General features: G+C 55.6%; 2 protein-coding genes across 4 annotated transcripts; both read left to right on the top strand.

The window, feature by feature from the left end:
* Nucleotides 1-779: 779 nt before the first annotated feature.
* Nucleotides 780-13466, top strand: STAC3 (SH3 and cysteine rich domain 3). 3 transcript variants are annotated; one of them, XM_067697071.1, is made up of 13 exons: nucleotides 780-1231; nucleotides 1980-2040; nucleotides 2303-2564; nucleotides 2808-2905; nucleotides 3119-3191; nucleotides 4069-4166; nucleotides 5532-5598; nucleotides 5781-5830; nucleotides 6115-6200; nucleotides 6385-6436; nucleotides 6526-6663; nucleotides 12930-12968; nucleotides 13083-13466. In XM_067697071.1, the coding sequence occupies exons 2-13, from the start codon at nucleotides 1981-1983 to the stop codon at nucleotides 13134-13136; spliced, it is 1077 nt and encodes a 358-aa protein (XP_067553172.1). In that variant the 5' UTR covers nucleotides 780-1231; nucleotide 1980; the 3' UTR covers nucleotides 13137-13466. The 3 variants fall into 3 exon arrangements, with proteins under 3 accessions (XP_067553172.1, XP_067553171.1, XP_067553173.1); XM_067697070.1 differs by lacking the exons at nucleotides 12930-12968; nucleotides 13083-13466 and adding an exon at nucleotides 6842-7282 and having other exon boundaries at nucleotides 1022-1231; XM_067697072.1 differs by lacking the exons at nucleotides 780-1231; nucleotides 1980-2040; nucleotides 2303-2564; ... (2 more) ...; nucleotides 12930-12968; nucleotides 13083-13466 and adding exons at nucleotides 3651-3857; nucleotides 6842-7282.
* A 116-nt stretch (nucleotides 13467-13582) lies between these two features.
* NDUFA4L2 (NDUFA4 mitochondrial complex associated like 2) lies at nucleotides 13583-15941 on the top strand. The gene is made up of 4 exons (XM_067697073.1): nucleotides 13583-13773; nucleotides 14121-14209; nucleotides 15009-15069; nucleotides 15193-15941. The coding sequence occupies exons 1-4, from the start codon at nucleotides 13717-13719 to the stop codon at nucleotides 15247-15249; spliced, it is 264 nt and encodes an 87-aa protein (XP_067553174.1). The 5' UTR covers nucleotides 13583-13716; the 3' UTR covers nucleotides 15250-15941.
* The last annotated feature ends 60 nt before the right edge of the window (nucleotides 15942-16001 follow it).

The raw sequence follows: 16001 nt of genomic DNA, 5'->3' as shown, positions 1-16001 counted from the left end.
AATGCCAGATACCTCATTGACCCATCAGATCATATGCATCAGAAGAAAGAGATGGAATCAGGGAATCAGAATGATAAAGGAAGCTTGAGGCTTGGCCATCCTACCTCCAAGAGTCTGCAGTTCCCATGGGAAAGGGGACGTTACTTACAGATGATAAAAACTCCATGTGTGACAGCTATTGCCTTCTGTCCAATATTAACAAAACAATCTGTACGTGATCATTAGACCCTCACTCCCCCAGAACCCCTCAGATGGAAGTCCCAGCCTGGCCTTTTTTAATAGCTCTTAGAGTTCCTTTCACCCTGCGGACAAGATTTTAGAGGAATAGGGGAAAGATATCTCTGGGGGCAGCTGGAGGGAACAAAGCAGTACTACATGTTCTTCACTCCTTTACAGGATAGCAGCAAGGTACCCTTCTAACTACCCATGGATAAGAAAGCAATCTAGTTTGGCTGATAGGAGAGCTCTGAAAATTCGAATGTTCCTTTCTTCACCAGTTTCCAAGCCCTTTCCTTCCTAAAGATTGGAGGCTAGATCGATGCTTGAGGGTAAAAAAAAAAAAACATGGCCACAAGAAGATGGTGGCTGAGAAATCGAAGGCTAGTTCCTAAAGTAGATCCAGGGAAGGTAGAATTGGAGAGATGTTTGGACCTTGGGAAAAGGATGGAGAAGCCTGTTTATAATTCATCTTCACCTTTAGTCATTTAAAATCACCCACATGAAGGAATGCCCTGGCTGTCCTGTGGTTAGGACTCCGCGTTTTCACTGCCAAGGGCCCAGGTTCCATCCCTGGACGGGGAACTAAGATCCCACAAGCCACACACACAGAGTGTGACCAAAAAAAAAAAATCACCCATATGAGTATGCGGTATGTCCCTTCCTGAATTTAGCCAGTTCTGACCTGCACACCATAGATGAAAAACCAGGCAACAGCAGCTCTGGGGGAATGGGAGGAGTTAGGGTCCAGCCCTCCCCGTGTCCAATTTCTCTGTGTCAGCTGTTGTCGCTCAGCTGTCCACTTTCCTCCAGCCCTGTCATTTCAGCTCTGACACCAAGGCGAGAGGCTAGGAGGTCTACAAACACCGTCTGGGTAGCTGGTGTGAGTACAGAGAGTACTGGGGGGGCTTAGCCCCCAAGGAAGAAGACCAGCCCTCCCCCAGCACCACCGTCAAGATCCCAGGGGCTCCCTCTTTCCTCCACAGGCTGTGGACTGACTTAGGGAATTCCAAACGTAAGTTGCCTCTTCATCCTCTTTCCATTTCCAGGACTGCTCACCCAAGCTTCCCCAATCCATAGTCTATTCCGCTTCTTCATTTCTCTGCTTGTCTGTGAGTAGTTTGGGTTTTAGGAATAAAATTATTATTATTCTACTCCAGGACAAGAGCTAGGATTAGAGGGTGGGGTGGGGGTGGGATCAGGGGAATGGAGTAGTAAGGGAAGGAAAGGCTCATATTACTCTGAAAACTTAAAATAGCTGAGGCCTGAGGCAGGCTGGGAACTAGGCACTGGGCCCCCAGGGCTCAAGAGAGAGGTAGAGGAGGACAAATGTCCCCAGCCCATCCCTCCTTGCATGCTTGTGGACACACACATTAAACCTCTTGAAAGGGGATCTGGGAAGGTGTGTGTCACATTTCTATTGCCCACAGATTCCCAAGAGAAACAAAGTACCTGTAGGAAAATCCCTAAACCACACAGCCTTGTGCACTGTCTTGGGGGTGTAAACTCTGGGGTTGCCCCTCATGGTAGAAGTATGGTTATTGGTTTGAGGAACTGGTTGGGAAGGTCTTTAGTCTGTTGGGCTTTTCTCTGGACTTGCATAGAATCTTTCTGCTCATAAGCCTTATGGAAGGATCTCTGTTTAACCAAATTTCTCCCAAAGCCTCCCCTCCAAGGACCACCCCACTGCAAGGGACAGGAATATGGGAGGGAAGAATGGCAGTCAGGGATTAGATTTCACAGTGGGGTCCAACCTCTTGCAGGATGACAGAAAAGGAGGTGCTGGAGTCCTCCTCCTTCCCAGCAGAGACTCGGCAAAGTGGGGTGAGTCTGGGCTTCTGACCACTGGGTGGGGGGAGCTGGGAAACCGCTGCAGCCCTTGAAGAAAAGTGCTTGAATTGATCTCACTTGTATATGACTCATTTATTGTTAAAACGCTAGCTAGCACCCACAGCCCCTGATACCCCCTAATCCTGGGGTGTGCCCCTTGCCCCAGGCTAGAAAAATGTAGTTAGCTTCAGCCTTACCTACTCTAGAAAGCAAGACAGTTCTTTTAACATTGGGTCTCCTTCACTCCCTCCCTCAGCTACAGCGGCTGAAGCAATTATTCAGGAAGGAGTCTACAGGGACAAAGGAGATGGAGCTTCCCCCAGAGCCCCAGGCCAATGGGGAGGCAGTGGGAGCTGGGGGTGGGCCCATCTACTACATCTATGAGGAAGAGGAGGAAGAAGAGGAGGAGGAGCCACCCCCAGAACCTCCTAAGCTTGTTAATGATAAGCCCCACAAATTCAAAGATCATTTCTTCAAGAAGCCCAAGTTCTGTGATGTCTGTGCCCGGATGATTGTGCGTGAGTCATGAAGGGAAGTGGAGAGTGTGATGTCGAAGGCAGGGGGTGGGGGAAGGGGTTTAGGAAAGGAGTATTTGTATATCAGACAGGCTGTGGTAAGATTTGGCTTTAAGAAAATACTATTCCAGACTGAGAGTGTTGGGTCCCAGACAGAAAAAGGACCTAAGAGCTAGAGTAGCAGCAATGGTACAAAGGGGAAGGGAAATCAGGAACCTCACCCAGATGTTCTCCCCATCTCCCAAGTCAACAACAAATTTGGGCTTCGCTGTAAGAACTGCAAAACTAACATCCACGAACACTGTCAGTCCTATGTGGAGATGCAGAGATGCTTCGGCAAGATCGTGAGTAGGCTCTGGGGAGCAAGAAAGTAGAAGGGAGGGGACGCGTTGCCAGCTACCTCCTTGCCAGTCCCTCCTCAAATCATCCCACCCATTTCCCCGCTTTTTTTTCCTCAACCCATCTCTTACTCCAAGAAGGGGTGAATACTCACGGGAGAGATGGGTTCTGGGCCCTACCTTGTTATCTCTAATGCTTTCTCCCATCCAATCCTACAGCCCCCTGGTTTCCGTCGGGCCTATAGCTCCCCTCTCTACAGCAACCAGCAGTACGCTTGTGTCAAAGATCTCTGTAAGTGCCCCATACGGGACCTGAGGGAATGGGCAAGCCTAGAGATGGTTTCAGCACGATCTCCAGATTGGGAAGCCAAATTCTGAAACAGACTCTATTTCCCATGGTTTTCACTCAATCTAATATTTTAGCCATCTTGGATGCAGAGTCAGTATTCCCCTGTTTTATAACAGAGGGAGATAAGATTTAGCACGGGCTTTGTACAGTAAGAAAGAGACAGATAAGAAAGAGACAGAACCAAGACTGAAACCTTCTTCTGCCTGACTTCAAACTCTGCTCTTCATATGCAAAACCATTTCTAAGCATGAAGCAGTCCTCATCCTTGTTAGAGCATAGTGCCAGACTCAGGGCCAGACCAAGAGCTGTGGGCATCCTGGGCAGATTCATAATTTGGCAACCCTTAAAAGTGTATTTGTTGACAATTTGCTCAACATTTATTTGGAGGAGAGGCTGAACTCTGTGAGGAGCATGGATGGAGAAAGAAGAACCCACTGGTGGTAGTACCCCAGCTTGCACATGCCACTCAGCGGAACAAAAGCCAGCAGTTAAAGGACCACTCTCCTTAAAAGGAAAATAGTGATTCTGAGCATTCCCCAACTCCCAAGCAACTCATTAGCAGAGTTGTCTTTCCAACATCATATAATGCTCTGCCTGGAAGGAGTGCTGGTAAATATTTTTCTCCATCACATTTCCAGTGATGTCTTTAGAGCTCTTTATAAATTGATGACCCTAGGTATACCCAGCTGACATTTTGCTAATTCTAAACACACACGCACCTACTCAGTCCCATCTCTCCCTTACTTAAGAGGTCTCTCTTTCCTCTAAGCCTTTTTCTGCCTCTCCAGTAATGTCTCCTTTCTTCTCCCATTCCAACTAGCTGCTGCCAATCGCAATGACCCTGTGTTTGAAACCCTTCGCAGTGGGGTGATCATGGCAAACAAGGAACGGAAGAAGGGACAGGCAGATAAAAAAAATGTGAGCACCCAGTTTTCCTACTGAGGCCTTCCAGAGACCCCATGGAGCAGGTCCTGTCTCCTCTCTGGAAAGCTGACAGAAGTAGGAATCCTCTTCCCCTAAAATTGCACATAACCCAACAGACAAATTTTTGCACGCAATTTTAAAAGGCCTCAGTTTAACAACTCCTGCCATAGCATGTGTTTACTCCAGGAACTCCCTTCTGAAATTGTCAGATAAACCACCATAACTAACTAAAGGCTAGGCCCCAGGGCCCTGGCATTGCCAGGCAACAGAGGAAAAGCTATGCTTTTGGATTTGGAGAGGAGAGCTTGTCATGCCAACTAATCAGAGAATTCTAGAGCCCCCCCAAGGGTCCATGAAGGTAATCTGGTCTGACCCATTTATCCTATAGATGAGGAAACTGAGGCACAAAGCTTGTGGCCAAGAGCACCTTCATTTCCTTTTGTAATAGGTTACTAGATTGGTAATACAATAGACGTATTCAGTTCAGCAAGGAATTTGTTAGCATATCCTTATATCTTTCTGGACAACAAGGATGGACTAATGTGGATAATGGTTACAGTTAGATGGATTCCTAAAATTGGTTGAATGACAGCACCCAAAGGATTCTGGTCCTTTAGGGAGTTTCCAACTAGAGGGAGATTTCTGATGCTTTATGACATGATTTAGTCCTTAGTCCTCACCTATGGACATTTTTCTCACTGATACAAATGAAGATATAAATGATATATCCCATTAAGTTTGTGGGAAACCTAGGAGGGAAAACTCATACACTGAATAATATATTCAAAAATCTTACAGACTAGAAGAAAGACCAAGAACTAATCATCCAAAATTGTGTAAGGAAAAATACCTAACTGTTCTTGGATCAAAAAATGAAAATCAACTGCACAAAAACAGAACTAGAGATCTGGCCTCAAAGTAGTTGATATGAAAGTTGGGTGTAAATTAGGGATTTCTTGGAGTGAGCTGTGACTTATAAGGCACTATCAATGTGATCTGACTGCTTCCAGAAAGGCTAGCCCACTCGGGTTCTGTTCTCTTAAGGGAATTCTAAAAATTGTGCTGCCCATTTTTCTCTTATACACTGTAGTATTTTTAAGGGCAGACATTATAGTAAAGGACATGGATTTTGCAAGGTAGTGAGCTTCCTGTCAACTACATTCAAGCACAAAGTGGGTGGTCACCTGCCATGTTGTTTCAGAGGAAGTCCCTCCATTAGGCAGGTGGTTGACTAGATACTTCTTCCAAGGCTCCTTCCAACACTGAGATCCTATTCTCTAGTTCTCTGGCCTGACTTGAGAGCCAGGGCAAGCATGGGTTTCCAAGACAGCATCTTCCTAACTCTAGTGCCCTCTCCAGTCTCTAGCAGCCATGATGGAAGAGGAGCCAGAGTCTGCCAGACTACAGGAAGGCAAACCCCAGGATGGTGAGTAACACCCACCTCCATCCATAGAGATGGAGGAGGGTCAGGGCTCAGCTGTGGCACAGGAGATGGAGGGCCAAAGAGCATGCCAGGTTTGGAGGTAAGAGGCCCTGGAACAGAAAGGTAAGGGATTGAGGGCTACACTCCAGAAGCCAGAGACAATTTGTCGGTGTTTCCCATTCCAGGAAACCCTGAAGGGGATAAGAAAGCTGAAAAGAAGACACCTGATGACAAAGTGAGAATATTTTCTCCCTGTGGGGACCCCAGTCCTCTCCCCAACCTAGGTCTGACACCACTCACGCCACTCACGGCCTCAGCAGAAGCTCACACTTATTCCATGGGTTCCAATCATTAACCTGTCTTCTCCACCACCTCACACAGCCAACACATTCGTCTTAGTTCAGGGACATGAAAGAGAGGTGGAATGTAGTGTGTCTAGAAAATACCCCTGGCCTTGCCTCCTGCCTCTCAGTCTGGGACAGAGGTGCCCTGAGACTCATCACCCCCTTTCACCCCCAGCACAAGCAGCCTGGCTTCCAGCAGTCTCATTACTTTGTGGCTCTCTATCGATTCAAAGCCCTGGAGAAGGACGATCTGGATTTCCCGTGAGAGGCCTTAGGATTGGGGTGGCGGTGTACTGGGAGTGGAGAGGGGAGAGCCCAGCTCCCTATGGGAAAGGAAAAGGGGGGACTCAGGCATGGAGCCTATTTGGGGCTGAACCTGGGCACAGCCAAGGGACTGAATGTGTAAGGCTCCTAAATCTCAGAGGCCCCTTCCTTCCTCTCCCAGGCCTGGAGAGAAGATCACAGTCATTGATGACTCCAATGAGGAGTGGTGGCGGGTAAGAGAAATGTCTGAGACTCGGGTGGGACATGGGTTGAGTTTAGAACCAGAGATTGTGAGATTAATTATGCCTACCATCTCCTTTAGGGGAAAATAGGGGAGAAGGTCGGATTTTTCCCTCCAAACTTCATCATTCGGGTCCGGTCTGGAGAGCGTGTGCACCGCGTAACGAGATCCTTCGTGGGGAACCGCGAGATAGGGCAGATCACTCTCAAGAAGGACCAGGTAGCTCTGGTGCCCCAACTCAACCCCAGGCCCAGAGGCTTCTCTGCAAACTACACTCCTTGCAGATCTTAACCCATTAATGGGGCTAGATTGGGCCTCCATAACTCTGGACTCCCCTACTCAGCTCTTCTACTGTTTTCTCTTGATTCCCCTCCTCCCTCGTCCCTTAATCCTTTAGATTGTGGTGCAGAAAGGAGATGAAGCCGGTGGCTACGTCAAGGTCTACACCGGCCGCAAGGTGGGGCTGTTTCCCACCGACTTCCTGGAGGAGATTTAGGCGTGAAGACGCCTGCTGGCGGGAGATAACCAAACCCCATTCTGGGCAGGCCCAGTGGAGGTTGGGGAGAAAAGGGGCGAAAGCAACTATACTGCTGGGTGGGGGAGATGGGAAGGCCCGCCGGAACGTGACGGTGCTTCCGGGAAGGGACTGGTTCCCGTCCCCCTTCCCCGCCGAGGGCGTCGGATACTTGGTGCCGGGAGCAGCCTCACTCGAAACCCCTCAGGTCCAGCCTTTGAGATCTGGAAAAAGAACGCGTCTCCACTAGGGAGACGGGAGGGGGCATTGAGGCGAACCATCGAATGTTGCGAATTTATTAAAGTTTTGACAAAAGTTAGAAAAGTTTACCGTTTAACTGGGGGCCGAGGGGAGAGGGAGGAGAGAGGGCCTGGGAAGGGGTGGCGAATCTTCCCCAGCTCTCCCCTCACTACCATGGTGCGAGGTGGGGAGACAGATGCGTCCGCCAGGCAAGGCCTCTGTCGTCAATGAAGAAAGGGGAGCTGGACTGGGGTCACGGCCCCCGCGCCCCTGCTGCTGGGAGCAGGATCGGGTAGCAGGGTAGGTCCCACTAGCTCTTAGTGATTTGGCCGTGGGCAGCCCCTTGCATTTCCGAACCTGGCTCAGTTCCGAGCTAGGCCGCCAGGGGGCGATGCAAGATCTCGGTTGAAGTGCGAGGGACGGGGGTGGGGGGGCGGGGGGAGAGAACCGGAGACACCAAGCCTGAGACCCTGGTCCTGTAAGGGGGTGGGGTGCGTGCCGTCTCCATGGCAACACTTCCTCAAGTCCTCCGGGAACTGAGCGAGCGAGACGGGGGGGGGTGGGGGCCTGACCCCTCCCGCGCGGCCCCCGCCCCAGCCCTTTGCGACAGGTACCAAGTGAGAGGGCGCGGGGCAGACAGCTAAGCAGCTCAAGCGGAGACCCCCCCTGCGGTGCGCCGTATGTAAATTATATTTGCATATGCAAATATGCAAATGTACCAGCCCAGGTCGCGGTGGCAGGTGGCGGGGAGCGGGAAGGTGTAGGAAAGGGAGCTGGAGGAGACGAGGAGTTTAGGGACCTGGGAGCGGACCAGTGAGCGGCAGCCTGGGGTGGCCGCTGGAATGGGGCTGGCTGAGGGTCTTGAGCTAGATGGCGGGTGGGGGAGGGTCAGCCTGGCCAGTCAAGAGATCCTCTTCTCTTCTGCCGGTTGTCAGCCAGGCCTGAGGTTGGCACCGCCTAGCAAGGTTGGCAGCGGGAGCCCGGGCACCATCTGCTGCTGGCGGGGGGAGGGCAGAGTCTCAGCTGGGCTGGGGAAGAGGAGGGCCCGGGACGGGAGCGCCCCCCTTCCTTCCAGAAAGCTGAGGTGTGTTGGGGGTAGGGAAGCACACGAGAAGACTCGCCTCAGAACCTGGTTCGGTTTCCTGTTCCCTTTGCCCTTGACTGATCCGGACGCCTCGGGGCGGCGGCGGGGTCATAAAGGGAAGCTCAGGCAGCCCCCTCGAATCACGCTTGGGCTGGAATATCAGATCGCAGGCCCCCCTCCACCGCTGCACACAAACCTTTGCCCCCATCCCTCCTCACGATCCACCTACCACCAAAGCGGGGGACAGGGACGGATAGGGCTTGGGTCGCAATTCTTCATCAAGCGATCAAAGGGACTCAAAACCAGAGCCTCCCAAGATCCTCGAGAGCGCCCCCCACACACATAATGCTGAAACAAAACCAATTTACTGGCTCATTGGGCGGCAGTGCTGGTGTAGGGGTACCGAGAAACAGAAAGAGCTGCTGTTCTCTCCCCCTACACTCGGGGGGCACCCTCCTCCCCCGCCTCCCGGAGCCGGCAGCTGTCCCTAATTAGAGCGGCGGTTTAATTGGATTTATCAGCAGTTAATAGGAAATTAAGCAAAGGGCCCGAGAGAGGGAGGGTGGGAGGAGCGGGGAGGCTGACTGTGCCGAGTTCGAAGGACGGGTGCTGGGGTGTCAGGGGTGGGGACACAAGGTCCAGTTATAGCAATTGAGCCCCTTGGTCACACCCTCCCCCCAGTACTTGCCCCGCCCGTGGACCCTGGCCTGTGGGCAGAGAGCAGTTCTCAGGAGAGGGAGGCAGGAGGGACAGCGACCCTGTGTGAGCCCCCAACGCCCCCCACCCCTGCCAGCAGCCGCCTGGGTGATAGATGATGCTGCCTCACACTGCAAAGGTCATAAGTCTAGGCCAAGGAGCTGACTGAATTGAAAACAGACTGAAGGAGGGGCCGGGTTACTAGGGTCCAGAACACAACCCACATCCTACCCCTCCCCAGTGCCCACCCGGCTCTTAGCAAAGAAAGTGCCCCTTGAAGTCCGAAGATTGAGCAGCACCAGGGATGAGCCTGCCTCCTGGCTGTGTTGGGGATGTGCTGGGAGTCTCCCTATGCGGTTGCTAATATCCCTCTATGGCTTTCCCACCTCTCCCCCAGCTACCCGGGTTGAGGCTGGCAGGGTCGGCTGTGGCCAGAGAGGCCTAAGGTCTACACCACTGGCCCTGGGGGCCAAGAAAGGAAGTTTGTAGGCAGTCAAGCAGGGGCGCAGGGTCCACAGCCCCAGGAATCTCCTATCATCAGAACCTCATTATATGGCTAGACTAGCAAGGCCTGCTTCAGGGATCCCAGTGACCTCTCTGCCACACTTCGCCACGGCAGGGCACAGGCAGCAGCTCTGGCATGTGTGGGTGTGAAACTCTGAGTGTGTGGGGGGAGGGGGGAAGGGGATTTCTCTGTGCCCCTGCTGATTATGGGTGTCTGTGTCCCTGCTCTGTAGTGTGTGTGTGTGTGTCTGTGCCCTGAATGTGTGAGGTGTGTCTATCAAGAGTCTCAGGTGTTGTGTTTGTGTATATGTGTGGACCCCTGGTATGTGTGCCCCTGGTGTGAGCCTGTGCCGCTGAGTATGTGTCTTGTCCCCGATCAGCCCCACCCCCAACCTCTTAAGATTTTTGGCTGTCTTAGCCCCTGGGTGTCAGATGTACATATGTGTTTTGACGGGTCTACGTGTCTGTGCATTCTTCACTGCTGCGTGTGCCCCGCGTGTGGGCATTTACATGCGCTTCTGCCTGTAGGACCGTGTATGTGTGAGAACCAGGAAAAGCTTCTGGTGAGTGTGTGTTGTTCGGGCGTCTCTGCCTGCAGGTGTGTGTGCCTCAGTGACAGTGCGTGGGCGTGTGCCTGGGTGTGAGCCGCGCGGCGGCGTATATTCGAATGACAGTGTGACGCACGCACGCACGCTCGTGTATGTGTGTGTGTGTGTGTGTGTGTGTGCGCGCGCGCGCGCGCGTGTGTGCTTGCCAGGGTGAGTCTCCCGCCCCCGCCCCTTCCTCTCCCCATTTCTATTCCTCTCTCCTCTCCGAGCGGGCTTGGCTCCGCCGTCCGCATCATCTCCATCCATTATTGAAGAAAGAGCCGCGTCCGCTCCAATCACATCAACACCCCCCGCCCCCCTCAGTTCCGCTCGCCCCGCGGCCCCTCTGGGTGCTGGGGAGTGGGGGAGCCGCAGCGCGGCGGGTGCGCCGGGCAGTAGCTGACTCATGACCCTATGTCCAGAGCTGGGCCAGGCACCGGAACGCCGGGGTCCCGGGCGGAGAGCGCTTTGCATAAACAGATGGCGCAGGCGTCTTTGTCTCGCTGGTTCGTTCGCTGCGCGGCTCCCGGCTCCGCGGCTGTCTGGCTGATGCAATCATGATCATCTCAGAGCCTCGGGACCCGGCGTCCTTAATAGCGGCAGAGGGGGTCAGGGGCCCCGGGGCTCCCGAGCAGATGTTGGGCACTGTGTCTTCCAACCCTGGCGCCCCCTCCACGCCGCACTGCTGCAGAGGGAAGAAGGAGCCCGCGCCAAGGTGACGGGCGTGTGGAGGTGACCGGGAAGGGGACCCTGGGCAGTGCCCCGAGGTGTCCCCAGGCTGTCCCGTTTGACTCCTGCAGAACCCCAGGGGCAGCAAGGCAGAGAATAGGAATAGAACCGGGGAATGGGAGGGGGGAGAAAGACAGTGACAGAGAGAGAGGCATTTGTAAAGAGAGGCACAGCGATGTAGAGCAATGTAGAGGGAAGGAGAGACGAACGGAGGGAGACACAGAGAAACAGATGCAGGGGGACACAGCCAGGTAAAGAGAGCTGCAGAGGGAGAGACAGAATGAGAAGGAACAGAGAGACAGTGATAGGGTCTGAAGCAGACCCAGAAAAAATGGGCAGGCCGAGACTGGGGCAGGTAGGGTCAGAGGGCGGAGAGCAGTCTCGGGGCGGAGGCGGAGCCCCGGGCATCTGGGGCAGCCCAGCCTGGCGAGAGAAACTGGCCTGAACCTGGGGTGCCCGCAGCTGGCGAAGTGGGAGCTTCCTCGTCCCCTCTCCTTCCCTTCACTCGGCCCCACCTCACAACAGAAGAGTGGAAGTTGAGGGACCCACTGCCTTGGCGGCGGGAGTGGCAGGAACGGCTGACCTGCCAGCCCGACCGACACTCCTGGCACTAATTTACCTGCCCAAAAGCCGCGGGGCGCAGGGCCAGCGCGGCCCGATAGGGAGCGCCTGAGGCATCGCCCCCTAAGAGCTTGAGAGCAGCTCCGCCTCCAGGGGGCGTCCGCACCCACGGCCCCGCTGCCAACTTGTTCCGCGGAGTCCAGCTGCTTTTGACGTTCGGCTCCACCAGAGCGCGGATTAGTGTCTGTAAGGTTTAGGGCTCAGAGTCAGATCCCAGCGGGAACCCAGCCCGCCCCTGGCCACGCCTAATCCGCAGCTAATGACCTCTGTCGGCTCGGTCAGCGTGGCCTGAGTCCTTCTGGTGGGAAAATGCGGGGAGGTGGGAAGAAATGCGATGTGGAACCCAAGGAGTTGTGTGTCTCAGCTTGGCCCCAGAGACCACGATCCAGAGATGGGCGGGGCCTTAGAAATAGGGTCACCGACAAGGGGTCAGAGAGAAGTACCAGAAGCAGGTGAAGGGTCAAGGAGCCCCGGAGAGGCAAGCGCGAAAGCAGTAATGTAATAAGGAACTCTGGCGGAGGCCCCGGAGGCAGGAGAATCAGCGGCGGCTCCAAGGAAAGAAGTGGGTCAGAGGGTCCTGAATGCGCTAGGCCCGGGTCACTGGAACTCACAAGAAAGGGCACCGGAAGGAGGGCGAGGGCCCAAGAAGCAAAGGGGCGCAGTACAGGGGCCAGACATCCCTATCGGCATCCTGGAGCCCCAGTTGTGCCACAAGAGCCCGATGTGCAGCCCAGCTGTGCGGCCCTCGAGCTCGAGCTCCAGGAGTGATTTTTAGTCCCAGAGACTGGAGGGCTAAGGGGGTGACAGGACACCCCAGCCCCTGACCCAGCCCTGGAGGTGCGGGTGCTCAGGAAGGGCCGGGCTCTGCGCTGCTCCAGACTCTGACATCCCGTCAGTCGCCCTCCCCCGTCCCCCACACACGTAAGCAGTGAGTCTCTGTCTCTTTGTTCTCGCCGTGTCTCTGACACTTTATCTCATTATCCGCCGGAGGGAGGCGGAGAGCTCGGGACCCCGCAGCGTAATTACAGCCGCGCTTGTCAGCGCAGGAGGCTGGGGAGGTATCAGCTCGTGGCGAAAGCAGGAGGGCCCCCAGAAAGGGACTTTTCCCTCTCGGTGCTCTGAGGGGCACAGCGGTGGGTGCACAGCTCGCCCCTGCCTGGGCACCATGAGGCTCTGGAGGGGAGAAGTGAGAGAGCTCTGTAGGATGGGCTGCCAGGGCAGCAGTGGGGGAGGCAGGGAGGATGGAGGTTAGCGTGGAGTGGGGAGAGGTGGTTAGGGCTGCGCTCCTGGGTCCCTAGGACCCCAGTTTCCTGAAGACGGTGGCAGTGAGCTTTCCCACCCTGACAACATAGCATACACGAGAGTTCATACACCCCAGTTGGTCACGTAAAGGGAGGCAATCGCTCTACGACGCTTCTGTCTCTGTGTCTTTTTCTCTTTTCTCCTTCAACACCTTTTCTGTCTTTCCTCAGCTGTTTCCTTTACTCCATTCTCTTTCTCTCCATCACAGCCAGAGACAGAACGTGGCTTCCTTGGATGGCTAACCCAGGTAGGCAGGGGAAGGAAGTCTCTCTAGCCCCCAAACTTAACCAACTGATTTATTCTATTCTGAGTCAGGTGTAAGATAATACCCGGCTTCCCTGGCCTCCAAACACTGTTCCAGGCTAATCACAACACAACTTGGAGAAAGCAACTTGAAGAAACCACCCAGGACTAGAGCGGCTGGGGCAACTTTAGTGCTGTTGGTCTATCTGTCCCCCTCCTGTTCCCACTATAATGTGGAGGGAGACAGAACCAGGGCCCCCAAGACCTGCCAGCTCCTGGGTGGCTCTAGGGGTGTCAGGGAAGCATTACAGATGTCCTCATTTTTTCCTGGCCCCTCCTGGTCCCACCTGTGAACACTCCCACCTGCACTTTGCTGGAGGTCTGTCTGCCTGTCCCATGGTGAGTCCTTCCTCCCACTTCTGGATCCCCCTCAATCAGTCTGTGAGGCAGAGTCTGAGAGGCCTCTCCCTTGGACCAGCCCAAAGCCCAAAGCATGATGATGTCCCATGGGCCAGGGTCTGACCCCTTGGAGTGGAGAATGGATGAGCAGAAATGCCCATGTTCCCCAACAATTCTCTTCCCAGCGAGCCTGGAACTGCCGTAGGGAGAGAGATTGGGGGCGGGGAAAGTCTGATGAAGCGGCCGGGCTGGGCCAGGCTGGGCTGGGCTGACCCCTCCCCAGAGAGGGGCGGGACCCCAGGAGGAGCAAGGGAGCAGGGACGCTGGAGAGGACCAGACACTGAAGAGGCGATATGGCAGGAACCAGCCTCGGAGCCCGCTTCTACCGGCAGATCAAGAGACATCCCGGGGTGAGCCATGATTCTACCTTCTAACTCTCTAGCTGCCCTGGTAACCCCCAAATCTCCCAGTACCCTGCCTCTTGCCTAGTTCCCCCAAAGCTCCTAATATTTCTTCAGGGTGCCCTCAATCCATCCCTGCAATATGCCCTCCGTGTCCCTTGAATCCACCTCAGACAGACTCGCAATAGGTTGAGGAAGACTACGGCAAAAATGTGGTGTGGGAGGCTGCCGGTCCTCCCTCGCGGAAGGGAGGGGGCGCCAGACCGGAGTGGGGGAGCGGGCGGGCCGAGCAGAAAAGCTTGTAAAGGGCGACTGGGAGGGGGCTGCCCCTGAAAGTTCCCTCTGTCTTCCCGCAGCTCATCCCGATGATCGGCTTCATTGGCCTGGGCATGGGCAGCGCTACGCTCTACTTGCTGCGACTCGCGCTGCGCAGCCCCGACGTCTGGTAAAGGCCGGGCTTGGGACGCAGGAAGGGGTCCTGGGTGGAGCAAGATGAGACAGGGACGCACAGGCCTCCCAGGAATGGTGGGAATGAGGGGTCCTCGCGGGAATCCCTAGGCAAGTGGTATCTCGGGGCTGGAGCCCGCTCCTGACCTGCGAGGCCCCCGCCTTCGCTCGGGCCCACCAGACAGCTCACTCCTCAGTGGCTGGAGACTCGGCCCGCTTTGGGCTGCGGAACTAGCACCGCTCCCGGCCGCGTTGCCATGGTGACGCCGCTCTGCTGGCCGCCGGTGGCCTTCTGGTACCTCTGTCTCGCCGCCCAAGCGCTGGGGGTGTGGCCGGGTGAGCTGCTGGGGGCGCCTTTGGGGCCGGGGCGGCGCGGAGACCGCAAGCCCCGCCAGAGGCGGCGGGAGTGTAGGGTCCTTCAGCACGCAGGAGCACCCACGGCGTTGTCTGAATTCGAGGCACATCACTACAACCCCAGCGCCTCGGGATTTCTGCCTGATTCCCACCGCTCTGCTCTATGGGGCTAACCTGGGGTGACAAGGAGCAGGCGGGAGTCCCTGGGCCGGGTTGTCACGTCTGTCACCTGGCCCCAGGCTGACAATGCTGACAGCCTTCTTGTCTCACTTGTCAGCACCCGCTAACGTGACCCCTCCCCTCTCAGTCTCTGGGAAATGCCCCCCACCTCCGCGGAAGAGGGGGCGTGCTGGGGCGGGGGCGCAGACCCTGCGGGTGCCCTGAGGCTCCAGAGTCCTAGCTCCCAAAGAGAAAACCCTAACCCTCCCCCTCCCTCTCCACAGCTGGGACCGAAAGAACAACCCGGAGCCCTGGAACCGCCTGAGCCCCAATGACCAGTACAAGGTAACTCCCAGTGGCTTCAGGGTTGCACCTCCGTCCGCTCATCTCTTGATCCCAGCTGGTGCCTCCCACCCCAGCAAAGGGAGGCCTGGGGCACTCGGTGCAACCCTCCTTTCTCTCCTGTAGTTCCTTGCAGTTTCCACTGACTATAAGAAACTGAAGAAAGACCGGCCAGACTTCTAAGCCTGGCTGCAGAGCACGTCGATGTAAACCACCACCAGCCAGCCTACTCATTTCTTCCGCTCTCCACCGTCCACCCCAGGGCACCACTCTAGCCACCCTGTCCAGCTCCTGCTTACACAGGCCAGTTCCCACGAGGAGGGGAGGCAGCTCCACCCCTACCCTCTTCCCTTGCTCCCAGCAGCGGAAGCACCTCTGACCCTCAGCTTCAGTCCCACGAGGGGGGAGGGAAGGGGGAGTTAGGAGGGCAGGCAGTAGCCTGGGCAACCCAAAAGGCCCATGCCAGCCCCCCTGCCTCGCGGGCCTCACAGGGTGTGGTGCACACTACGTGTGGAGCGTGGCCTACGTGAGAGCCAAGACCAAGCAGAGGCCTGAGTGCCCAGTGACGTGGCGGGCCCCACGTTCGCCCAGGCTCTGGGCACCAGCCCAGGGGCGGTGCTACTTTGGCTCGACTGGGCTCCACCAGGCTCGTCACTGACAGCCCAGCCAGCCTGTGATGAGGCACCTACGCCCAAGGAGGTGAAGCTCGTTCCTCCCAGTGCCCAAGCCCCCTGCTTCCTGTGCCAATGGGCACCCCCTCCCGCTTCACACCTGGGCCTCCCCCTGCCTTCCCCACCCCTCCCTGCTCCCCTCCGTCCCCTGGGATCAAACAGAAGCAGCCGTGGGCAAAATACAATTTCATTTAACAAATTGAATTTGCTCCGCCTGCTAATCATGTCTGGTGTCGGCTCTGATCAGAGGGAGAGGAGACTGCA

The sequence above is a fragment of the Pseudorca crassidens genome, chromosome 11 (assembly GCF_039906515.1).
Source record: "Pseudorca crassidens isolate mPseCra1 chromosome 11, mPseCra1.hap1, whole genome shotgun sequence".
NCBI lineage: Eukaryota > Metazoa > Chordata > Mammalia > Artiodactyla > Delphinidae > Pseudorca > Pseudorca crassidens.
The sequence above is the reverse complement of the archived record's forward strand: the minus strand, read 5'-3'. Positions and strand labels throughout refer to the sequence as shown.

What these genes read in the sequence shown, in the direction of transcription:
- NDUFA4L2 (XM_067697073.1), top strand. Translation starts at nt 13,717, where the DNA reads ATGGCAGGAACCAGCCTCGGAGCCCGCTTCTACCGGCAGATCAAGAGA. An exon ending in AGATCAAGAGACATCCCGGG is followed by an intron (nt 13,774 to 14,120) that starts GTGAGCCATGAT and finishes GTCTTCCCGCAG; the next exon opens with CTCATCCCGATGATCGGCTT. An exon ending in CTGCGCAGCCCCGACGTCTG is followed by an intron (nt 14,210 to 15,008) that starts GTAAAGGCCGGG and finishes CCCTCTCCACAG; the next exon opens with CTGGGACCGAAAGAACAACC.
- STAC3 (XM_067697070.1), top strand. Translation starts at nt 1,981, where the DNA reads ATGACAGAAAAGGAGGTGCTGGAGTCCTCCTCCTTCCCAGCAGAGACT. An exon ending in CTGTGCCCGGATGATTGTGC is followed by an intron (nt 2,565 to 2,807) that starts GTGAGTCATGAA and finishes CCATCTCCCAAG; the next exon opens with TCAACAACAAATTTGGGCTT. An exon ending in GGAAGGCAAACCCCAGGATG is followed by an intron (nt 5,599 to 5,780) that starts GTGAGTAACACC and finishes TTCCCATTCCAG; the next exon opens with GAAACCCTGAAGGGGATAAG.